This window comes from Tachysurus fulvidraco, chromosome 26, assembly GCF_022655615.1.
Source record: "Tachysurus fulvidraco isolate hzauxx_2018 chromosome 26, HZAU_PFXX_2.0, whole genome shotgun sequence".
NCBI lineage: Eukaryota > Metazoa > Chordata > Actinopteri > Siluriformes > Bagridae > Tachysurus > Tachysurus fulvidraco.
In genome coordinates, this window is record NC_062543.1 from 11,477,029 (window position 1) to 11,501,753 (window position 24,725).

General features: G+C 41.9%; 1 protein-coding gene across 2 annotated transcripts; it reads right to left on the reverse strand.

Annotated features, from left to right (window-relative positions):
* Positions 1–474: 474 nt before the first annotated feature.
* On the reverse strand, positions 475–24,722 carry ap2b1 (adaptor related protein complex 2 subunit beta 1). 2 transcript variants are annotated; one of them, XM_027178608.2, is made up of 22 exons: positions 24,574–24,722; positions 23,586–23,646; positions 22,374–22,479; positions 21,494–21,629; positions 21,125–21,370; positions 20,575–20,765; positions 20,056–20,277; positions 19,212–19,332; positions 18,418–18,513; positions 18,149–18,264; positions 17,881–18,046; positions 17,601–17,699; positions 17,143–17,402; positions 16,806–16,998; positions 13,711–13,752; positions 13,395–13,541; positions 11,584–11,729; positions 11,356–11,485; positions 9,037–9,121; positions 8,757–8,843; positions 4,775–4,929; positions 475–1,975 (listed from the first exon to the last, which is right to left on the reverse strand). In XM_027178608.2, the coding sequence occupies exons 2-22, from the start codon at positions 23,620–23,622 to the stop codon at positions 1,901–1,903; spliced, it is 2,856 nt and encodes a 951-aa protein (XP_027034409.1). In that variant the 5' UTR covers positions 23,623–23,646; positions 24,574–24,722; the 3' UTR covers positions 475–1,900. The 2 variants fall into 2 exon arrangements, with proteins under 2 accessions (XP_027034409.1, XP_047664947.1); XM_047808991.1 differs by lacking the exon at positions 24,574–24,722 and adding an exon at positions 24,343–24,492.
* Positions 24,723–24,725: the final 3 nt, after the last annotated feature.

Sequence of the window (24,725 nt, forward strand, 5' to 3'; positions counted from 1 at the left end):
ACGTATAATCATTCATATGGGAAAGTTTACTGTGTAGAGTTTATCAGAAAATCCTAAGTCTCCAGTGTCAGCACTTTACGGTTTCTCTGTAACTTGAATTTAAATTCAAGAGAAAGAAACAAACAAAAATGAGAGGATGTTGGTATAAAACTAAAAAGACTTTTATTTCCCTGTTTGTGTTAGACTACGTCATACCCATGGATAATTTTTCTTACAAAGCTCTCTCATACATATTTGATAGCTCACGCAATAAGATGGTGGAAAAAGGGCTTGTTTAGCGATGAAACATCCATCTTTTACTGTCATATTGCTGGAAAGCCTAATCAACTGCTTGGGCTGTCAGGCTCTTGTTCGGCATTCAGCTTGAAGCTCTAATAAAGTGGAGAGATTACAGGCTGGCACGTGCGTCACCAGGATCAAAGGCATTATCTCCAAATCCAATAGAAGGATAAAAGAAACACGCAGGCGCTACGGTCAGGGACGATGTTTTTTTATTTATTATTTTTATTATTCGTTGATTTATTCAAAAATGAAAATACATGAAGCAAAACATTGGCAGCGAGTGTCAATGCGAGGAATGAGTGAAGAGGTGGAATGACTGGGGAAGTGTTAGCTGTGTTGGCCTCTGAATACGGTGGACAGGAAGGCTGCCTTCTGTATGAAACATCTAGACAAATTTTTCAAAAGAAATTTCCCCCACAACAGACGCAGTCTATCTACTTTTCCTATGATTACTCATGCTTATGATAATATCTACGAAGACTGAAAGCACTACTGCACACGTCACATGAAGCTAAGCATTATAACCGAGCTCGGGCTTTAACATTTACACTAACTAACAGAATGTGCATCGTATAACTTTCTTTAGAGCAATGCTTCCATGATGGGACACGTTGACGTATTTACTCTGAATTACACCACCAAACAAATGACATCGTTACTCCCTTAATGATTATTCTAAAGCACTTCAAAAATGACGTGACGTTCAGGCTCTAGTGTGTACAGGGTTAGTGGATGAACGGTTTCTAATAATGCATACCTTTATATAAATCACAGTACATGATCACTGCACAGAAGCATACAGCTAACAACGTGACGATAAAACGGGTTAAAATCTGACTGCCTTCAGTCTAGGAACAATATGAAAGTGCTTGAAACAGAAATAATACCAGCATACCTGCAACGAGGACTGCTAGTTGCTTTGTGGCAGTGGTTGTGAAATGGAGTGTAACTGAGACTGAACAATATACTTTATATTAGCTTAGGAATTTATAGGTGAGCATTTAAGAGGAACAAGTTAAGGCATGCGAAGCGTATTTCACACATCCATACAACGCTGAATGTACTATTTCAGGTGTGATTTATTTATTTATTTATTTATTTTTAACTAAAGGCAAAATCCCCATTGAGCTACTAAAAAGTGGTTCTGAACCACTGACTATAAGATGATGTGTATTAGAACCCTCATCTCAACTGCCTCCTGATTAAGATATCAAGGCCCTCCTGGCTCCAGAACCTCAGTTTAGTGGCATTGATTCTGCCTGAAAATGCGAAATTGAAATTGCACTGAAAAACAACCTGACTCATTGAATGAACAAAATCAAGCATGGCAAAAATACAGCGCAAATGTGTGAAAGGGAAAAATACAGTCACACTCCATTCACAGACATTTTTATAGCAGTAAGTATAACATAATAAATGCGACCGAGTGGCACAATGCACCACCTGCAACTTTTTTTCCCCTCACACAACAGACATTTTGGCTAACGTATATCAAGGACACTATATCAAGCAGTGAAACATTACAGATCCTAGAAAACAGAAATGGGAAAAGGTGTAGTTTGTTCTTGTACCACGGGAATGATAGGAGGAAAGACGGTTTGAGGAGAGGTTTCGATCTTCAGTTCTTCAGCACAGCATCATACATCTGGTACACGTACTGAGACACTTCTGGAGCTCTGCACTTCAGAGAGAGCTGTGAAAAAAAAACGACAGAAAATTAGTAATGATCGGCGTGGTAGAAAATGAAAGGTCAGGATGATCTCTGATCTTTTAATAGCATGTCTTTTTAACCCCTTTCTTCTTTTTGAAAGAAAGGATTAACTAATTAGCATGAATGTAATGTGCTTAGTAATGAAAAGCTGGTGTATGTTGATAAAACCTGCTCACTCCATTTGTACTACTGCTTCAATGGCAGCCCAGTTATACTCTCTGTGTGAGAGCTTAAGCGGAGGAGTCTGCTCTTATCTGGTGCCTAACCAATGAATAACCCGTCATTCACTTCAGGAGGTCCTGAACAAAAGCACTTGCCTACAGAGCTACATGTCTCTTGCTTTATGCCATCAAATGAACTCTAATGTGTATTCCGAGCTTAAGAAATACATTTAATTATGCAGTATAAGCCTAGTGTAAAAAAAAAACAACCACCACCACCTACACACAAAACTGTAGATCAGGGCGATTCAAGTTAAATTTATCTAGCTTGTTGACTAAGTGAACGTTCACAGCTATAAATAAAACAATCTGAAGTGATGTTTTGTTTGGGACAGCTTCTTGTTTTGTCTAGTGGCACAGAGAGGGTAAATAAAATAAGCCATGACCAGCTAGTCTCTGGAATGAGAAGCTGCCGTTAGCTAAACAAATAAGATTGTATGCAATTGGAAAAAACTGAATCAAGACTAGAGTTCCTCACTCAGGTGTTCGTCTCTACATTTTTTTTTCATTTGACCTAATGATTATATACATCATGAATGAAGCCTATAGAATGGGGGCATAGAAGCCTTCATTATCTTTACACATATAGCCACGTATACATTACAGCACAGTGGAATTATTTTCTTCACATACTCCAACTGAGGAGATTGGGGTCAGAGTGCAGGGGCAGCTATGATAAAGCGCCCCTGGGGCAGGGAGGGTTGAGAGCCTTGCTCAAGGGCCCAGCAGTGGCAGCTTGGCTGTGCTGGGCCTTGAACTCTGATCCTCCGATCAACAACCCAGAGCCTTAACCAGTTAACCAGCTTAACCAGTTGAGCCACCCTGCCCATTCCAAGAATGGCATCTTGGAAATAAGATGGTTGCTGAATGTGATCCATTTGTTGTATTTCTACTCAAGGGTCTGACAATACACCCACAATAAGCTTAACGGGGAAGAGAGAGAGAGAGAAGAAAAAAGCATTCAGCATTCCAACAGAATGTCAATAGTCTGTGCACCAGAATTGATTTAACAGATTTAACATAAAAGTGAACGGTCGGTTCATTGTCCAGACTCAGCAACAGTCAGTCCTGCAATCCATGAAGACTACCTCCAAAGTGCATTAGGCCAAATCTGTGTGACTTGTTCAACAAGCCTGATGGAACAGTGGGACCATTGGATTGGAATGATGGAACACAATCCCACAGATTCTCTAAGAGTAAGAGATGGGAGAGAGAGAGAGAAAACACCAGCTCTCCCCCCCAACAGTTTTAGGGACGCAACACCCATGTATGGAATAATGTGGACTATGAGATAAGAGTGCAGAGTGCAGTAACAAGAAATCATGGCTCTTGGTTGCGACGTTTATCCGAAAAGTGGGATACAAACCGGTGTGAGCTCAGTCCAAACACTTTCAGTTTCAGGAATATACGTTGTTAATTATAATATGATTTAAATATATAGAAAATAAAAACAATAACTTCAGTGGAGACAATTTGGTCAAATGGCCTTTTCACTTGCTGTCCAGTGTTCGCTTGAAACCGGAACGGACTTCTTCATTCTCTTTCACTCCTACTTCCAACTGCTGTGGTGTGTGTGTGTGTGTGTTTAGAGAGTTCTGCCAGGCAGTCAAAATCTTTTTGTCACTTGCTCCTGGCTGTAAAGCCAGCTGGACTTGCTCTATTATTAATCCAAAGTCTAGCTACGCCGATGCTGCCAAGAAAAGCAAAGATAAATTCCTATCACAACCAATTACATTATATGGGGAATCACAGGTAAACAGGTCTCATGGTAGTGACAGAAGAGCTGCCTGCTGAAAAAGCTTGAACGGTCAGTGCTCTAATCAACAGTTTATCTATTAAAATACCACCAACCTCAAAGAGATAGAGATTTAAAGGAATTAAATTTTGCCAAGGTGTGGCAGGATGTGTACTCGAACCACCAGAGAACATTATGTTCATTTCAATCTAACATTCCATCCTTGACAAGTGCCCTTCAGTGGAGCTGCTGCAGTATGTGTATTGTCTATGTGTATTACTGCAACGCGAAGGTCACTCTCCCTTCTCTCGTCGAGAGGTACACAAGAGAATATGGAAAGTTATTGCAATGCAACGTCGCATGTATCTCAACTGCTGATGTCATGTATTAGAATTTATAAATATTCAACAGCACTCTAGCATGTCAGAAGCTTAGCTTACGTAAGAGGCAGGTAGAGAACGAGGAATTAATGATGCTCTCTTGCATTCACTGAAAAGCATTTTTACGCTCTAGAACCTTGGAAAATATAATGCTCGGTGGAATTCAACGTGTCTTTAAACCTACAAGGTCTTGTCAGAGGGCAAGATGTAGGTCAAACTCAATAGAGAAAGTGTTATTCAATACATTCAGATACCTTTTGACCTTCCTGTGCTTACACAGCATAGGATTAGGATCACAAAATCTTCCTGTCCTCATAGTGCACCACTTTGCATCTAAATAAAGCTTGCTGAGTGCTGTATGGGGCACTTAGCTTCATCCAGTTCAGGACGTGTTATTCATCACCATCAGTTCTTGTGTTGACATGAAGTTACAGGAGAGATTTACCGTGTAGTTGGGGTTGCCAGGTTGGATGCGCAGCTCGGCGAGAATCCAGATGCCGTTAGTGAGTTTCAGGGACTGATAAAGCATGTCCTGGCCCTCAACGTTCCGCTTGGCAATGGTGTAGATGTTGTTATTCTGCAGCTTGCCTGACACAGTGTCTGTTGGGGCCACACACATACACACACAGTGTCAGTTACATTGTCACACTTTGCTTGAACTCGTGTCGGGTTAGTCTGAAATGTGTCCAAAAAAAAAAAACTAATTAGAAGAAAGGGGAATAAAGGAACAGTACACAAGACCTACAAGGCTCTAGCTGTAGCTTTAATGCTACACAGCATTAAGGAACGAAACTGTAATCTACACTAATCTGTAAACTACAAAAACACAGCCACATCCTACAGGTCTGGATTTGTTTTGGTTTTACTGACATTTAGCAAACGGATGGCATTTGTTCTATTCACACTCTTTATGTGACTCATCTGTAAAGTGCAGACCTTTCTGTCTTGACCTGCGTTTTCTTGCTTAATATTGTGACAGGCTGTGAAATCAGACAAATACAGCATTAAACCAACATTACGTTGCATCGAGAAGATTTCTTACAGATCAGTTATCTGGGACTCATCACACTGGGTCTGGAACTGAAGATGAAACGATGGTAGGACGGGTTAATTAGCTATTCACTGAGGGGGCAATGATTGACTGAAAATTCCAGAGCAATAGATAAATAACCTTTTCACATGTCTGGCATTTCAACGTGATAGGAGTCACTGACATCAACCGATTTTCCAATTACCATCAGAGACTTTCTGGCCTTGGCACAGAGCACTTGATTTACTAGCATTCGAAAGCAAAAACAGTCTGAGAACCTCATCCTTACAGTGAAGCATGGTGGTGGTAGCACTATTTTGAGCCTAAACCTTGGCTTCTTTGTCTGACTAATACATTTCTGACCATGAATTTTAGCGGATGTCCTTCTCTGGGCAGAGTTACAGTTGAGTCATCTTTTTTCCGTCTTTATGCTAGACCGGGATAATATTTTTTTTTTCATTAATTAACCAGAACTTTGCCCTGTTTTGATAGCTCTTTTAGTCTGATACTGCATGGTTGCATTTGTTCTCCAACAAACCCTGAGGATTTGTTTACTATTTTAAACTTGTCTAGGCTTTCTTCAAGAGACATTTACACTATATACCACATTAAAGTACATATGGAGCTAGATATGCAAACGTGGTGGTGTAAACCGTCAATTAGCCTAAAGTTGTCTAAAACCTTGCTAAACATATACAGTAATCCCTCGCCACCTCGCAGTTCAAGTTTCGTGGTTCAAGTTTCGCGGCCTCAGTGCATCTCTGATTTTTCAAAAACATTCAGCGAAAAATAAAAATAAAAACGGTTTACCCGGATTCCAGACAAATAGGCTTTGTACATTCCCACGGGCACTCAGACAAGGCACATGATTGGTTCCCGGCGCGAGATCTGAGCTGATTGGCTGCGCATCATCGCATCCTCTTGCAGCTTCTTGCCTTGTTGTATCTCGCCACTCTCGTTCATGCGGTCAACTGTGTCTCGCTTATTGTGTTCGAAATTAACTTTTCGTTAAGCCCTTACAATGCCTCCTAAGTGCCGTGCCCGTGCGAAAGATTCCTCTAGTGAGCCCAAGAGGAAGAGGAAGATGATGACCATCAGTGAAAAGGTCAAACTTAGGGCCAATCCTACTTCACAGATTTTCACCTATCGCAAGGGGTTCCGGTCCCCATTAACATCGATAAACGAGGGATCACTGTATATATAACATGAAAATCTGGCAGAATTTGTGAACATTTGCAGAAATTGTGAGGTGAATCAACATTTATAAAGTGTAGTGCTGTGGTCATGTGAGAAGGCTTAAGTATTGTCTCAATTCCACCACACACTATCACACTAAAGGCCTGACCCCTGACAGATTGTAGAGGGACTGAGGCAGCAGCTGTAACAGCGAGATGATGGTCGACAGACTGCGATCAGACGGAGGCTTGGCAGGGCTTCAGAATGCATGGGAGGAGATTGAGCTGGTGTGAGAGGGAGAGATGTAAAAAGAGGATGATGACACCGAGGGCAACACAGCTTTATAAAGCAGTGAATTTACCAAAATATCAGTAAAAGTATCTGAAAACAAGTGATAGACAGTCAGAAATGATAACGACATTACAAAAAAAAAAAAAATCAGCCATCTTGTTGGTTGGTTGCTGACTATTTTTCATGACAACAGTGTGCCCCAAAGTGTTTTATTCCTTTTACACCACAGCAATTTGTACATTTGAATGAATTAAATAACGATGTAAGAAGCCAGACAGAATGCAGTCAGTCAGACAGGCAGGCAGCTCAGTCACATAGATATACAACCCTCCCTCCTAAGAGAGGTGATGTCAAACCGAGACTGCCACTCAAATTAACCACTGACTGAATGTGAAAGTTCCAATAACGCTGTGATCTTACTGAGGGGACAGACTGAGCGAGCAAGCGAGCGAGAGCAAGAGCGAGACGGAGCTACAGTCCTGATTACGGAGCTGATCTGCAGTCAAACGTGGATAATAATATTGATGATATTACTAAAACGGTTTACTCTTTTCCAAATCGAGTCGGCGTTTACATCTTTATAAAGATGAACACAGCTGAAGGAGTAAGCGACTGGTACCAGACAGAGGTCCTGCCTTATAAAAGATAATGACTTCATAATGAGAAGAGAAGAAGTGCCTATTGCAGACAGAGTGCTTGTTTCAAGTGAGTGACAAATGGAGATCTGAAGGTGTGAAAAGGAAAAGTGCAAAAGAGTGATCATTTGGTGAGTGTGTGTGTGTGTGGGGTGGGTGTATTGTAGCTGGAGCGGTATTTAAATGCACGTTCTACACCTGTGTGATGGTTGATTGTTGGTTATTTGTAGGTATCCAGAAGTCTACAAGGAAAACAAAACCCCCCCTCAGGGCCACATCTTTCTCACGACGCCATTAAACAAGCGAGATGCAATCAGCAGTCGAGCACAGAGTGGCAATGAGGGAAAAACACCAGGCTGCTGTAACCACTGAGATTTCGTCCCATTGTCTGGAGCTCCACAATCACATTCCAAAAACAATAAAGGTGGAATTGAAGCATTCGCTTATTAGCATAAAGAGTACATCTTTTTGAATGAGCAGTATTTATCTTGTACCTTAAAAAAAATCAAGATTAGTTCTTTTTCAGTTATGTAGATGGGTTTGACATTTGAAGAATGTGTTTTTTGAGACTTTAAGCCTAATCACTGCTCGCCAAACCCCCCAACTCCCACCCATGATCATAAAGCCCCACCCCTCAGAATCAATAACTGACAGGAGGATTCAGTTTTCCAAATAGGGTTTCTAAGCCACTTGTCTTGAGGTTACAGTTTAAACATTAAAAAAATAAATAAATAAAGATTTTTAAATCATAAAAATTGACCTCATAATAATTGCACCTCCGAGGGTAGATGTGTACTAAATGAAGCAAATGATGTACCCTTGTCCATACCACCCCGGGTACAGTTGGTACCTTTATTTCTGACAGTGTGTAGGTGTAAATAGTTCTCCACCTACATTCCTGACCTACTTTTGAAAAACAGTAGAGGTTTTTCCTTGTGAACCGCTTACTTTGGAGCCAATGACAAATATGAGTAAAGTAGAATATTAAAAACGTGGCGTTTTACTTGGATGTTTTTCAGAACCTTCAGACTTTCACAGCTTCACAATAAAGAAAAAACATGTGATGTGATGATTAAAGTGTCTCAGTGGTGCGACTTACGGCCGTTAACCCTCAAATGCTCAGTTGTATAAAATGAGACAAAACTGGATGTCGCTCTGGATAAATCTTAAATCCACAAGTTTAGATAGGACTGAATCCGTTGATAAAATGCTTGGAGCACTTCGGTTCGGCGAGCACCGATTACTCTTATTAGCTTATTTTAATGCAGTGGATCACGCAAAAAAACAACCCTTACCTGCATTTAAGTGGCACTCCTTGATTTGGTACTGCAGCTCATTCTCATTGGGAATGTCTTTCCATGTGGCTAAGAATACCTGGCGCTCTGCGAAGACCAAAATAAATAAATAAATAAATAGAAATCCATCAGAAAGCTATTACGCTCACTTTTTCCGATGGGGAAACACAGAGGTACATTGGAAACCTGTTCCTTAGGGACTACTAGGGTCTTATTTCATTTATGCTCGGCTTGAGTAGCGAATGCAGGTCGTACTGCAAGCAAAGTAACAAACATTTACCCATTTTGCCGTCCTCGACGAAGAAGACGTTGAGCGGAATGAGCACGCTGAAGTAGAAGACGTCGATGCTGTTTTTCACAGCTACCTGTAGGACGGAAGAGATCGGAGGTCAGACTCTTCACACTGAATCACAGCATTTTTAACTATTCAGGATGAATGAATCTCGGACTTCTTTAGTGTCTCAGAGTTCGATAGGTGTCACGGGTGAATGAGTGTAACTGTAGAAATGCGAATGCCTCACAGGGAAAGCGTGACACGGTAACGACCCTATTCCTACTCGCAGAATTATACGGATTACATTTACATAGATTTGAAAATAAATTTGCTTGAAGATCGTTACTAGAGGGTCAAGGCTGCAACAACACCGGAACAAATGCGTGCCAGAAAAAGAGCCTTGGGATTTCCACTGTCAACTTTCTGAGAGTAAACCCTTTTCTTGGCTGAACTCGCTGCACTTATCAACATTTGTTCTGGAACCATCTTTCTTTATCGCACTTCTTTCTTCACTGTAACCATGGCTACCAGGAGTCGGGATTTCTGTTAAATACTTGAACCGGCCTATCGAGCTGAGATGCCGTTCTGCACATCGTGATGTTTGATGTTAATGTTAAGTGAAGCTCTTGAGCACATTTTATTCTCCGCACTGCTGCAGCATTGATGCCAGACAGTGAGCTGTATTTAAAATAGGGCGTAGTTTTCCTTAAATGAAAAAAAAAAAAAAAAAAAAGTTCCAGAGAGCAGCAATATTGATACCGAAAAAACACTTCTCTTGGTCATTTGTCACAGTAGCACGATTTGATTAAAAGTGAGGTGAGCGATGTTTACCTCACTGCCATTTCTCCTCACAGCCTGCTAGCGGTCTTTAAAACATCTATTCAGAAGAAAAACTGTGTGCAAATGATTTGTAACCAATCTGGGTAATAATAGCTCTGTCATGTCAATCCTTCTGGCTGTCAAATCAATCATGTTCCTAGCATTCAGGCCCTCTAACCACAAGGAGCATTCAGATGTTTGAAAGCAGCCAGCTTCAGCTAATTTCCCCCAACAAAACTGCTGACGCTACCTTATACTTCTGCAGAGGTTTAAACTCCTCTGTGTAAAACTTTTTTTTTTTTTTTACTGGGGATGACTTTTATCTTATATTTATCAGTCAGGGTAAGTACTGGTGCACATTTTGGTGATCAATTGCTTAACCCTTTAAAAAAAACGAATGACTCTGCAAGACAAGAATATGCCGAAAAGCCTACATTATGATACCCAAGTGAGTCACAGTGTCTTTGTCATAAAAAATAGAGTGGGCTATTATCTTCTATTAAAAAGGTCAGAACTGAAAAACTCAGCTTCAAGCAAGGCCAGAAAAATCCACTGGACAGATATATTGTGTTCTGGAAAATGAATCAACACTGTCTGATGTGAGAATTCGAAAGCACTGTGGTGTTAAAGGCTAAACAATATCGAAGCCGCTAGTTTTTGTGTGGTTATAATAAAGGACACAAGAAGCCTGGAACTCCAAGGTCTTGGCAGGCTACTCTGGGGACAGCAGGGGGTTTTTTCACACGGACCCGCGCTTCTAAACAACCGTCTCATAAACAATCTCTGCTGGAGCTTTGCTGGCTGCCGAATGAACAGGTGCAAGTGCCATTTCTGCCATGAAGAAGAAAAAAAAAATAATAATAATAAAATAATCATGCAACATTCTGAGGCATGGGGAGATTGAGAATATATGAAGATCTAAAAAAAAAATAATAATAAAATCACAAAAAAGAAGCGGTTTGACAGCAAACTGTTGGAAAGACGAGGCGACGCGCTGGTCGTCTCACCAGGGAACTGCTGGAGGAAATTTCACAGATCATTATGGTGTGGAGGGTAGAAATGGAGCACGCTGTGCACAGCCCTCACGGCTGGATCTCTCCACATCAGCTATTCCTCAAGCTGCAGGCTGCCAGCAAGGGGCTAAGAGTTGTAGACTGTCCAATCCTACAGGGGGAGGCGGTGATTTCTGAGCGAATCGCGGCTTCGTCTAGTTCGGCTCAGAGCGAAAACAATGAACGTGGCGCATTCGGCTGATGGATCGGCTCACGAGAGCCGATGCCGCCAGCAAAAGCGCGATAGTGACTTTTATTTATTTTTTTAAATTTGATTAAAACGATGAGGATTCCTGATGGTACCAATGAATCCCGGGTGACGGGTGGGTGGAGGAGAGATAATTACATAACCAGGTGTAACTGTGAGAAAAAATTAGCTGGATAATTTAGAGTTGAATGCTGCATGGTGGGTTAAGGTACTGAAAGATGAACGCTGACGATCCCACGTTCCTACCTGGAGGTTGTTGAGAGGGTCCATCTTCATAACGGGCCCGATGGTGTTGAGCGGCAGGGAGATGTCAATGTTTTGGTTCGGCATTAGAGGAGTGTGAATGGGTAAAGGTGTGGTGGGAATCACTCCGAAACTACACAGGAGACGTTGGTTAGAAACATGGACATGTACACGCATCATATACAGGAAGATATTTATAAAAAAAAAAAAAAAAAAAAAAAAAAAAGATACCTGTTCTTATTAAACTGGACAGCAAAGTCGGTCATGTGCTGCAGTGCTTTGTTGTTGAAAGTCATGTCCATGTACATGTGACCCTGACGGCGGGAGAACGTTCCGGAAATTTCCAACCCTTTTGCCTTGACAGCTGGCAACCACACCTGAAAAGAGAAGAGCTTCCGATGAGCACCAGAATCAAGCCTACAGCCCATGATGAACTACTAAATAAATAAATTATTTAATAAATATGCTGGCACAAGAGTACATTGTGCTTCTAAGGGAAAGTTCTGAAAATGTAAACGTCGGAGAAATTAAAGTTGTCTCGCACTGGGTGTCTTTACTGTCCTAACCCAGTTGAGTCTCTGCATTAGGCATCGCTCGGGGAAATATTATTAATGAAGCCGTTTGTGGCATCCCCAAGTGAGCCGTACTCCTTAGATATATCAGGCGTTTCTAAGAATGGGAGGCGACAGCGGCAGAATTAGACTAAATCGAGCGTAATCCCTCAGACCCTCGACGCACGTGACCTACATGATGTGAATGTTACAGGACCTGAAGAAGGTGACAGGAGACCGGATTTATACCTTGTTTGAATGAATGCTCTTTCTACAGCACTCAACTCATTCACAAAACACTTGTACGGTGGATTCTGTTGATGAAAATGTTCTCAGTTCTTAGTACAGTGATGCCTCGTGATACGAGTTTAATTCGTTCCGTGAACTTGCTCGCATCTCAAATTGCTCGTGTCTCAAAACAATTTTCCCTGTTTAAATGAATTGAAATCCCATTAATCCGTTCCAGCTTTCAAAATTCCACTCCAGTTGTTTTGTTTGTGTTTTGGATATGAAAATTGTACAGTACCTGTATTTATAAATGACAAATATTGTATAAAAACATACAGTAATAAAAGAGAATGTTAAAAAAATAAACTGGTTTTACTTTACGGAAGATGCGCACAGAGGTTGAGGGAGGAGTAAACAGGCGGAGGAATTTTGTCTCGTACGTACACTTTCGCTTTCGTTCACTTACTCGCTACTGTACACTCTTAATGCTACTTTACACTTAAATAGAACTTAACTAAACTTCAGTAAAATTAACAAACTTAAATCAAGCATCGCATTAGCCAGGCCACGTCGTCAAGCGTGCATCAGCTGTTAATCAGCTGTCCACGACGCGCACCAATCCGGTTACGACTTCCATATTACCCGACAATTTAAATTCCCATACATATCTAATAGTATATCTATCTAATACTATGCATGATTAGTAGTTCTGTTACACGGGGGACTATTCTATTTTCAGAGCACACGTGGTTGTTGAGGATCTTTGTTTCGTCGGCGGCTCGGATGCTCGTATCTCAAAAATTTGCTCATATATCAAGACAAAAATTTGGTCGAATCACAGCTCGTATCTCAAAAAATTTGTACGTCAATGCACTCGGATCTCGAGGCATCACTGTAAAATAAAATGAAAATCTGGTGACGTGACGATAAAACGCAACGACGTTCTAGGAAAATAATCGACTTTGGGATGGGGTAATCGCTTCACGCCAAGCTGCACCCCATTGCTGATTATATTCCAACAAGAGCACACGGTTTGTTTTATTCCTTCTTCGTACCAAATTAATGCACCACCGGTCCTGAAGGGACGGATGTTTGAGAAGTCGAGTGCTTTCTAGGTTTAAACGAGAATCGGTTTCCGATGCTGGTCGCGAACAAATTCTGAAATGGAGCCCAGCTTACAACAATGATAAAGTTTTTTGTTTGTTTTTTAAGTAATTTTGGGTTCTAAATGATGTAAGCTACGGGCAAAAATTTGCCACTTACAGCTTTTGGTGCAATGTAACCGCCGGTATTGATAGCCATGCTTGTGGAGAGTTCAAACAGGTCATTTAGGCCGCTGCTGATGGGCGCTGGAGTGGGAGACGGTGCGAAAGTGTTTGGCACTGAGGAAGGAATGAAGTTCTGACCGACCTAAAGACGAGCAAAAAACAAACAAAAAAAACAACACATGGTTAATATTCATTCATTCGCCATAATGTTGTAGTGTAACTGTGATATAAACATCCGACTCCACAGACAATTAGACGTCAACCGATGAGTTTGGTTCTGTTTTATTATAACGTTTATACAGTCTACTTACTGCAGGACTGCCTCCAACACCTCCACCAAGATCACCACCAAGCTACCAAAACAAAACAAAAAAAAAAAACAGATTTAATCAAAACAACAATAATAAAGGTTGTGCTCTAAGCATTTAACTACCAATGTATTCATTACTTTATACCAGTCGCTGGCATAGAAAATGCTTTTATGCCGTTTCTTAGTCGGACCTTCACCAGTGAGTAATAATCGGCAACTGTAAAGCCCTAAGCTCAGCACAAGGGTCATTTGGGGAAAGTCGTAGCTCCAGATTACAGCTGCCGACCTTCACAATGGTCAGACAGGGTGGTCCAGGAGGGTGTGGGATGGAAAGGGCAATCATTAATAAATCTCGAGAGCTGCGCGAAATAAATCTTGGGAGAGGTTTGCTGTGGCCGAGAGTCTCGTATACACATCACATATCTCAATGGGGGAAATATTCACCAGCCATCTTTATTTTTTTCTCCTTTATTTCTTTGCTATATATATATATATATATATATATATATATATATATATATATATATATATATATATATATATATATATATATAGATATAGATATATAGATATAAAACACACACACACACACAAACACAAACACACACACACACACAAACACTAGGAAGCACAAATGCTCAACCATTCGTCCATCTCGGCACATGTACGATTAGACACGTTAATGGAGGCTAGTGAGAGGAAATAGGTTTAGAATAATACACTCGATATTTCCAGCATTTCTAGCAATTAGTCACAGCAAGTGCAGCCAATGAGCATGTAATTAAAATGGTGCTAAGTGGCTTCCAGCAGCTCTGACTCCCGTTTAGCTGTGAAGTTTCTGGGTGATGTATTGCTTTAATGAGTGGTTCCTGATCGACGTTCCAGGTCAAAGGAATCGAACCGTTTCACCGATTCTGCCAAAAGTTCGGGAAAAAAACATTAAAGTCATGTGAGCGGTAAAACCCTCCCACTCACATGACCGTCTCCTGGTCTACGGAGGTATCCGTCATAAATCTTGGACAATGCGTGTTGTGTGTGTTCCAATTAAAGTAGCCAGTAACACAGTATACAATGGGGCCTGTTCTGGCCCCTACAATGTTACTTTCTTTGTACTGCATTTGTAAAGCATTCGTCCGGATTGACACGTAAATGAGATTTAGTCCATCGTTTTACGTTTGATTATTTAGCTGACTTTTCTCCCCTCGTTATTGTGCTAATCAAAGAAGTCTCTCATTGGCCAATTCTCCAACAACAGTGTGTGTGTGTGTTAGTCACACAACATGAACAGACAAAAAACTGCTATTCATTTTTCTTTTTTTTTTTTTGCCCCGCTGTACTAGCTATTAACCTACAATTTAAGTTCCTCTCCAAATCCATCTGACGGGTTCAACCACCCGAAGCTAAAGGAATACATATGAAAGTCAACTTTGCCTAAAGGTCTGGGGGGGAAACAAAACACCTTTTCTTTTCATTTCCACCTCTTAAGCAGTCTGATCATTATTGTGCCTTTCAGACCATGTCTTTCATTAAAATTGGCTCGATTCCATCACTTGCTCTAATGGTTTCCTCTGAGCTGCTGATAAGTCAAAGACCTTTATTCTTTTTTTATGAACTCTTAATGAGAGGAGAGACTTTTAAGGCAGTAGAGGGGAAACAGTAGCTTAAAAAAATCAAACTGTCTGAGCAGAGGATTTGACACTTAAGCCTTTTAATGAGTTTTAGATATCTCGGATTCTTCCGGTTATGAAAAGTTCGAACAGCGAATGGCGTTTGAGGTGAATTCCAGACTTCGAGCACCAGGGATAAGGATCGTCTTTGATTGTCATGCTGCGTCTACTGTCATGGAGCTCAACGCTTCCACCTCAGGTCAGAAGAGGCACGGTTCATTTTGAGCTGGGTCTGAGCCAATATATTTCGGCCACTGCTCCTCTTGAATACTGATCTGGAGAAAGCAATCAAGCCGAATCGCTATTCGAGGCCTAAGGTAGCTTGAAAGTCCATTGTTAGAACATTATGGCTCGGGTCTAATACTTCAGGTCTTTTACCTCAGTGCAATGGCCAAAAGAAATTGTGTGCGCGCGGACCAGAGATTCCTTCATTCAACCCAAACCCCTAGTTTTTTTTCCCCCAGTTGATCAATACAAACAGAATACATTTTGCTGCCGATAATCCTTATCGACCGATGCCCAGGTGTTTTTATAAGAAAATATGCATGGTGGTGTGATGTGGTCTGTAATAACGCAGCTGTGCTTCATCTGAAATGCTTTCCTATGTCCAGAAATCCTAAAGGAACAGCTTTACTTCACACTGTTGCAAAACTCAAACTACCTCCGGACCAATCAGCAGTCAAGAATTTCATAGTGCTGTGGATTCCTAGGCACTGCTTGGATAAAACAAACAAACGAAACCAAAACACCTAAGATGCTTAATGTATTTCTCAAAATGATGCTTATATAGGTGTTTACAAAAAACAAAATGGCAGTCTCCTTTCTGCGGGCGATGTTTTGCTCCAATTGCATTAAGCAGAAGCCACTGAGGAGACGTGGCCGTGGTAATTAGATAGTAAAATGTGGTCATTCTTTTACATATTGAACTACAGGTGCAGTCGAGTCGAGTTTGACACAAAGTGCTCTTCAACACAGAACCTCATTTAGGTGAGGTGCTGGGTTCCTAATCGAAAGGTCGGGGTTCGAGGCCACAAGCTGCTGAGACGTCTATGTTGGGTCCTTGACCTCACCTGCTCCAGGGGCGCCGCACGATGGCTGACCCTGCGCTCTGACCCCAGGCTCATAATAGCCTGGGATATGCGAAAACTGGGTGCAGTGGTGGCTCAACTGGTTAAGGCTCTGGGTTGTTGATCGAAGGATCGGGGTTCAAGGCCCAGCACAGCCAAGCTGCCACTGCTGGGCCCTTGAGCAAGGCCCTCGACCCTCCCTGCTCCAGGGGTGCTGGATCATCGCTGCCCCTGCACTCTGACCCAAACGATGTGAAGAAAAGAATTCCACTGTGCTGTAATATATATGTGGCGATAATAAAGGCTTCTATGCCCCCCGTTCTATAATATCTCAATAATTAAAAAGATAAAAAGGTGTTCACCAGACTGTCAAGCCCGCCTCCTAGAAGGTCGACGGCTCCCATCTGCATGGATGAGACCTGCGGCACGTTGACTGGAGGACCCAGGTCGAGGTTGAGTAGGTCACCCAGGAGGTCACCTTGAGATGGAATAACCTGGGGCTGGTCGATGGCGGAAGCCGGGCCACCACTGACTGGGCTCTCGCCAGTATCGATGCTGTTACGGAAGAGAAAATAGGACACAGTGTGCCATCGGGGTGGTAGTCAGACTGGCAGAAACGGATTTAGGCAACTTGTTTACTTCATAGTGATTCGTGATAACCACCGATTACATCGGATCCGTTAGATCCCAGCCGTTTACCTGCCATGCTGGATGGGCAGGTGCTTGCGGTGGATGCCGTGACTGCCTTCCACAAAAGCGTTAGGCGGCTTGTGGTAGACGGAGGCCAGCGAGCCGATGTGACAAATAAGCTCATCCAGCAGCGTGGGCTCGATCAGGTCCGTCTCCTCCGAGATCAGCGGCTTCTCGGACAGCACCACCTCTTTGGCTGTCACCGGGTCAGTGGACAGCAGACGCCAGTAGATGTAGCCACGATCCCGCAGGTCAGGGTTATCAGAGTCCTGTGGAAAAATACAGAAGAGCACCAGCACGTTTTACAGTCTTGAGCGGTCTGCTAACAAGGCCCAGATTATAAATTCAATGGATATTAGATGACATATCTTGTGTCAGCAACATTCTAATGAAATAGTGGACAGTCATAAAACTGCTTTGCCATAAAGTGTGGATTATGCGGTTATAAAGTAATAAACAAGTCTCACTTGAGTGGCCAGGCTGAGAACTTGCTGCACCAACTCCTGTGTTTCGGAAGGCTTCTTCAGGAACAGCTTCACTATGGCGGTCAGCAAGGTGAGCTGAACCTGTAGGACAAGCCGGATGGCATCAGAACACTCGCTACAATCCTAAAACCTTGCACTTTTAAAACCAGACATACGGTACGAGTCCATTTCCAAATGGATAGATATGAGGAAAAAAAAAAAACAGTAATAAGATAATAAACAGTCCATCTAACTCGTACCAATTTGTGTGACAACTGCTCACCTGAGTGCTTTCATCGTGGAAGCCCTCGAGGAAGCTTTCCAGAAGTTCGTCTGCGTTGTCGATTCTCTCTGCGTATTCGCCCACGATCCAAATCATTGCGGCCCGAGCGTCCGGTTCATCCAGAGAGTCCAGATTCTCACACAGAGTGGCGATGATGCTTTCATACCTGCACGAGTCATAGGATTAAAAAAAATTCAAATTTACCATAACACGAATCAGATTGAATGTGTCAGCTTGGACGTGATGTAGTAGAAGGAGAGAGACTGACTTGTTGGGGTACTTGCGGAAAATATCTCGAATCACCACAATGGCCTCCTGCACGACGTAGTTCACTTTTGTCTGAATGAGGTCCAGGAGGGTGCTCACGCAGCGCTCAGCCGATTGCTAGCGTGTAAAAAGAGACAACCAGGCAGACCGAGTTAGAGAGAGAAAGAGATTATTTCCCTGTAATAGCACATCCTTAATCAAAACTGAGAAGGCACCGATGCTTTCTCGTGAAGTAATTTAAGCCTGTTGAACAGCATTAACGTGACGCACCTCGACTTTTATAGCGCAGCGCCCAATGGCACGGACCGCCTTGCGCACGAAGTCCACGTCCACCTCGGTGGCATATTCCTTCAGCTCAGCCAATACCTAGGAGCAAGAAAAATGACCTTTTCATTTCACCTACACTGACTCACCTCACACCGTTTCCTTTAAGAGAAGAAAAAACAATAGAGCGGACGCTGGTCCACCTCACAGTCCAGATATTAACTCGTATCATATCATATCAGCTCAGAGATCTGTGTTCTTAAATTCGGTGCCTTTCTCTGTGGTAAAATATCCAGTATTCACTGTGACATTTGTGATAGAAATGTACAGGCATGATCGTGATCACAAGTTTGCTTAAAATCCATATAAATCTCTTGATTAAGAGAAGTTTTACGCCTGGATTTACTCGTCGATCTGGATATTTTCCGGATTGCTGTACTCCATGTTGCAACAGATTGTGTTAATCCACAAAACAGATGTAAATGTTGCTTAGCTGACAGATGAGAGCCAGGTTTTTACCACGGGGATAAAAATGTTTACTGATCTGTGACAGTGGCTGTGCTGTGAATCAGATTTTACTCCACTGACAGTAGACTAGTTCGAGCGTGCCTGCGCTTACACAGGGATTCTCCTGGCAGCTATTGAACAGACTGCGGCTCAGATAGTGAAGCTGTTACACCAGCTCCCTTTGGGCTTGGTGCGAGTGTTGTAAAGGACAGAACGCTTTGCCCGAGGGGAGAAAAATACCAAGGAAATGTCACACGTAAATCAACACAACATTGTGTTTGTGGTGGTCGGACCTGGGCGATATTGGCCTGAGAGGCCAGTCGGATCATGATGTCCAGTTTCTCTAGCTTGACGTAGATGGGATCGTTGTACTTGACAAAGAACACCTTGATCTCTTGCTTCAGGATCTCGGGTCTGGCGAAGAGACACAGTTTTTCATAGTAAGACAAAAATAATTATACTGCTTTACATCCAGATCTTTCTTATTGCTCTATATGTTGCTACTGGATGCTTTCCTCTGGGATGCATCCATAGATCAATCTAATCAATCTATCGATCCATCCATCTGATTATCCGCCATGTTTTCTGCCACTAAATATCAAATGCAGTGCATTACATGTAGTGGATTCTGACTGAGTGCAGGAAATGCTAACTGCCCCTAACCACTATGTGCAAAGTCACATCATCTAATGACCTAAGTAACGATGGCCTGCACTTTGCTGCCACTGCTTTGTTGATACGAAAACATTTTAGCTTATAATGCAGATTTCAACATCAGCCACAGTTTGGTGCATTTTTCTTTATGGTAAAGACTTCAGTTAAGAACAACAAGGTCTAGGAGTTTTCAATTCAATTCCATTTCAGACTTTAAAGCCTTTGGTGTACGATAAAAGGTGTGCTGTAGAGTAATACTACCATCTAGTGGCATCAGCTGTATTGCTGTTTTACCTCACCTTATTCTCCATGCAGGGAAACTGTAAAAGTTTGGGTGTCTAATTTTTACACGATTACCATAATGATCCGACATCATTTAGGCCAAATAAGTCAGTAGGTAAGGTTTTGTGGTAATGAATAGTCATATGACATCATGTTCTCAAGCCCTGTGTGTGGGTTTCTGAATAATGCTAAAACTCTGACCTCTTCTGCACAATGAGGTTGATGTTCCTGAGGGCCACGTACTGGACCTCGGGCTCGCCAGACAGCAGAGTCACTAGAGGAGGAGAGAGTTTCTTCAGCAGGGTGTTGTAATAGTCCGAGTCCTTCGGCAGCAGCTCCAGGAACTTCATCAGGACCTTGACGGCCGACAGCACAACAGCGGAGTTGGCATGTGAGAGGCGTGGGGTCACGCGCTCGCAGATGCTAGGCAACGAGGGGAAAAAGCAAAGTTGAACACTTGGAATTAATCGACTGCTGACGGTCAATAGCTTGATACATAGAAAATATTTTCTCACTAAGTGACTGTGATCCGATGACCGAATATCTTCTGTCATAAAAGTTCAAATGTAGGGCACAAAAGGGAATTACATCAAAACAAATGACTTATCTGGGCATCAGGCTGAGATGAAAGGGATTAAGTTATAAAGCTTGCTCTAATTACTGGGAATATTCTTTCTGTTCTTTTCTCAGAATTGTTTAGCCCCGAAGGTGTTCTCTTACCTCTGGGCTTCCCGCTCATCTTTAGGGTTGTAGTTGGACAAGCAGTCCAGGATGAAGATCTGTCCCCACTCGGTGCACTCGTTCAAGGCGGTGAGCAGCTTGTTGATGTTCTGAGGGTTCAGGTCCAGCAGATTGCTGTTGGGGTGAGACTCGCTGATCTCAGACAGAGCTGCCACAGCATTGGCTACGACCTGGAGAGAGCGTAAAGGCTTTCGGTTAAACATAGTTTTAAAATCATGAGAACTTCCTTCATGAAACCTTCAGTTCTCTCCAAAAGAAATGACTATCTGGAAATCTGATACAAAGTGAACGGGGTCACACATCCCTATATTGTCATCAGGAGGGAAACCTGTCTATTTGAAAATTAGAACAAATGTAAGAAACGAATGGGAAAGAATGAAAAAAGGTGAAAAAAAAAACGTGAGGAAGAAAGGAAAGAAGAAATGACAGAAACAATAAGATGGAAGGAAAGAAGGAAACAGAAGAGGGCCACATCTGAGGGCTGCAGGGGAAGTCATCTTACTTCACACACACACACAAAGTTACGCACCATTGGGTTGGAGTCTGCGATCAGGTCCCTGAGGGAATCCAGAAAGCCCTGATCCTCCACCATCTGCGCGTTGATATCATGCAGCTTGGCCACACACACGGCCGCAGTCTTCCTCACATACGGGTCCTCGTCCTTTAGACACTTCCTCAGAGGCTCACACAGATACTCGGTGATCTTGTCCACGCGAATGCAGCCCATGGTGCGCACGGCCAGGGCACGGATGAGAGGGTTCGGGTCTTCGCAGTCCTAAGACAGAAACACACGGGTGAAGTTAGATCATCATTTAGTGACGTGTCCCCTTTTCTACAAGTCATGTGACTGTATAGTCCAGTCTCAGATCACTTCTCTAACACCAGGAGATGTGCTCGCCTTCACAAAACTGTTGACAGCCATGATGGCCATGTCAGGCTGACTCTTGGCATAGTTCATCAGGTACAGATACACCAGCTTCTTCAGCTCCAGGTTATCCGTCTGCATGCAGTTCACCACATCTGGAAACAAAGAGCTAAAGCGGGAAGAGAAGACATCATCATCATCATCAACAATTCTGCACTGTGCATCACTGTAGTCATTTAGTAGCAGGTTGATGAAGCTGGGAGAATTTTGCTCTTTATAAACTGTTTATGTAGACCAGTTATTATTCTAGCACAGATATTTCGACACAGGCCTGAAGCAAGACGTTGTTCAGTTAAACCAAATGTGATGATGGGATCTAATTAGTGTGGAATGATTAGGACAGACACGAAACATACGGACACAAAAGAAAATTGTTAGTAAATTCTAAATAAATTGTTAAGAAACAGACAGAACGAAGGAAGAAAGGAAGAAGGGAAGGGGTTGGAGGAAGAAAGGAAGGAAGGAAAAAAGGAAAGAAGGAAGGAAGGAAAAGAGGGAGGGATTTGGAGAAAATGAAGGAAGGGATTGGAGGGAAGGAAGAAGAATGGAAAAAGTGATAAATGGCAAATGGAAAAACAGACAGACAATCAAAATGTAGATACAAAAAGAAGGTACAATAAATGTAGGACAGCTCTTGATTTATAAATGTAGTACACTCTATAGCAGTGATGTGTTTAAGATGTCCACAGGTCCGTTTAAGTGTTTCGAGGGTTTGGCTACTGAAAAAGTACTAAACGACTGGAAACAGCAGCTGGAAAGCAACAAAGGTCAACAAATAGAGGAAATGACTTTGGCCTTAGACTTGATCCTTAGCCTGAAGCAAAAGAAACAACACATAATAAAACAATCCTACCTCACATCCTTGCCTACAGTCATAGCAGCGATGACCTTTTTCACGGCTTCCTTCCTCTTCTCTTTTTTCTCATTGTTCAGCTCAGCTTTTAGTTCAAATATCTCTCCTGGAGAGAAGGAACGGCATGACTTAACACACTTTAAATGTATGCATAGTTCTTAAACATCAGTTTCGTTTATAAACTAGATCCGGTGCAAAGAAAAAGTCTACACACCCCAGTTTTTTTTTCCACCTTTAAAGTCATATTTTAAGCAACAGAATTTGAAATGTCTTTAAAATGGTCCGACGAGACCCAGGTAGAACCTTTTGGGAACAATTGAGGACAAAAGAGGGCAGCTTTTCATCCAAAGTACACACACAAAATACCATTTTGTCGGTCAGATGTAAGGGAAAATCTTTTCTTTCTTTCTCCAGAGTGAGCAAAAGGGCAAAGAAAATCACTCAGGACCCGTCACATCCAGCACACTCAATCTTCGAACTGTTGCCATCTGGTCGACGCTACAGAGCCCTGAGCACCAGAACGACCAGACATAGGAAATTTCTTCTTACATTATTTACTTAAAAACACATACTTACTTATCTAGATTTCAATTTGCACATTTTTCCACTGTACATACAACTGTCTTTATTACATATGTGTTCATGTCTTATCAATGCCATTCTGTTTACACTGTGGAGCTTCTATACTAGAACAAATTCCTTGTATGGGAAAACATACTTGGCAATAAAGATCTTTCTGATTCTGATTCTGAAAATATGTGCAATAGTCAAAACATGATTTAATTAGTTACACTAAACTGAATATAAACAAGCAAGTTTATAAACAAGCAAAAAATTAACAGGTTTGAACAATTCCCGTAGTATTAATGTGAACTGTTAACAATATATATATAAAACCTCTGCAGCATTTTAAAACTGACCAGAGGACAAAATTAGTGATAACATGGCAAGTAACATTACTGCCTTTACAAACACAGGGTCCAACATTCGAGAGAACGTGCAGTCGTCAATTTTATTCCAAGGCCGAATGTGTGTAAAACGTGTATTTATTTAATGTGCATGATGAAGCATGATGACGATGGCATCAAGCTTCAGAGCTGTAATTCACGCCCCAAATTTTTTTTACTGTAGGTGTGTAGACTTTCTTTTTTTTTATAAATCAATCTTTCACATCTTATTTCACAGCTAACAGTCACTGAATCTGTGTGTTACCTTTCTTGTTTGTAGTGAAGTACTTGGAGTCTGTCATTCTGACTTGTTTTTTTTAGGTCAGCTGGAGAAAAAAAAAGAAAAGAATCAAACAAGCGCTATAATATCTGCAAGTCATACTCCTAACCATAATTTGAAGCCAAATATACAAGAATGTAATCATTTTATGCTTATTAAACATATTTGATGCTACACACACACACACACACACACACACACACACACACACACACATACATACAAACAGACTCACACACACATTCACAAACAGACACACACAAACAGACCTACACGCACACACACATTCACATACAAACAGACAGACACACAGACACACACACACACACAAAAACATACAAACAGACTCACACGCACACACATTCACAAACATACAGACACACACTCACTCACTCACACAGACACACACACAAACAGACTCACACACACTCACATATACAAACAGACTCACACGCACACACATTCACATACAGACACACACTCACACAGACAGACACACAAACTGACTCACACACACTCACATACAGACACAGACACACACACACTTACTCACAAACACATACAAACAGACTCACACGCACACACATTCACACAAACACATAGACACATACATTCACTCACAAGAACACACACAGACACATACACGCGCGCACACACACACACACTCACATTCACACAAACACACACACTCACAACCAATACATAAACGACCAGCTAACACTAAGAATATGAACCAACTTACATTAAAATATACACATTTTAAAATAGCACTTAAAATATGGGTAGGTTTTGTGCTAAATTAGACGTTGGCAGTGAAATGTTATTTTTATTTCTGTTATTATTATGATACACACGGGTGTATTATGAGATACACCCAAGCTAACATTGCTGTTAGCCTCGAAGCTAACATATCGATTAAACAGCTGTAAGTAATCACACAGGCCAATACAGTCATCACAGACACACAGCTCACCTTGCGGTATAGAAACAGCAAAATACTAATTATCTAATTATCCCTGTGGGTTGGAGTGTAATTAATCTTTTGCCTGTTTTAAGGCCACGGCTGTAAAACGGTGGGAAAAGATGGAGCGCCTCCCGGAAAACCAAAATGAAACCGGAACTGAT

Coding starts and splice junctions, on each gene's coding strand:
- ap2b1 (XM_027178608.2), bottom strand. CDS start 23,622: ATGACAGACTCCAAGTACTTCACTACAAACAAGAAAG. Junction 18,265..18,417: donor GCTGCGCTATAAAAGTCGAG/GTGCGTCACGTT, acceptor TTTACACGCTAG/CAATCGGCTGAGCGCTGCGT. Junction 11,486..11,583: donor GTCCAGTTTAATAAGAACAG/GTATCTTTTTTT, acceptor TCTCCTGTGTAG/TTTCGGAGTGATTCCCACCA.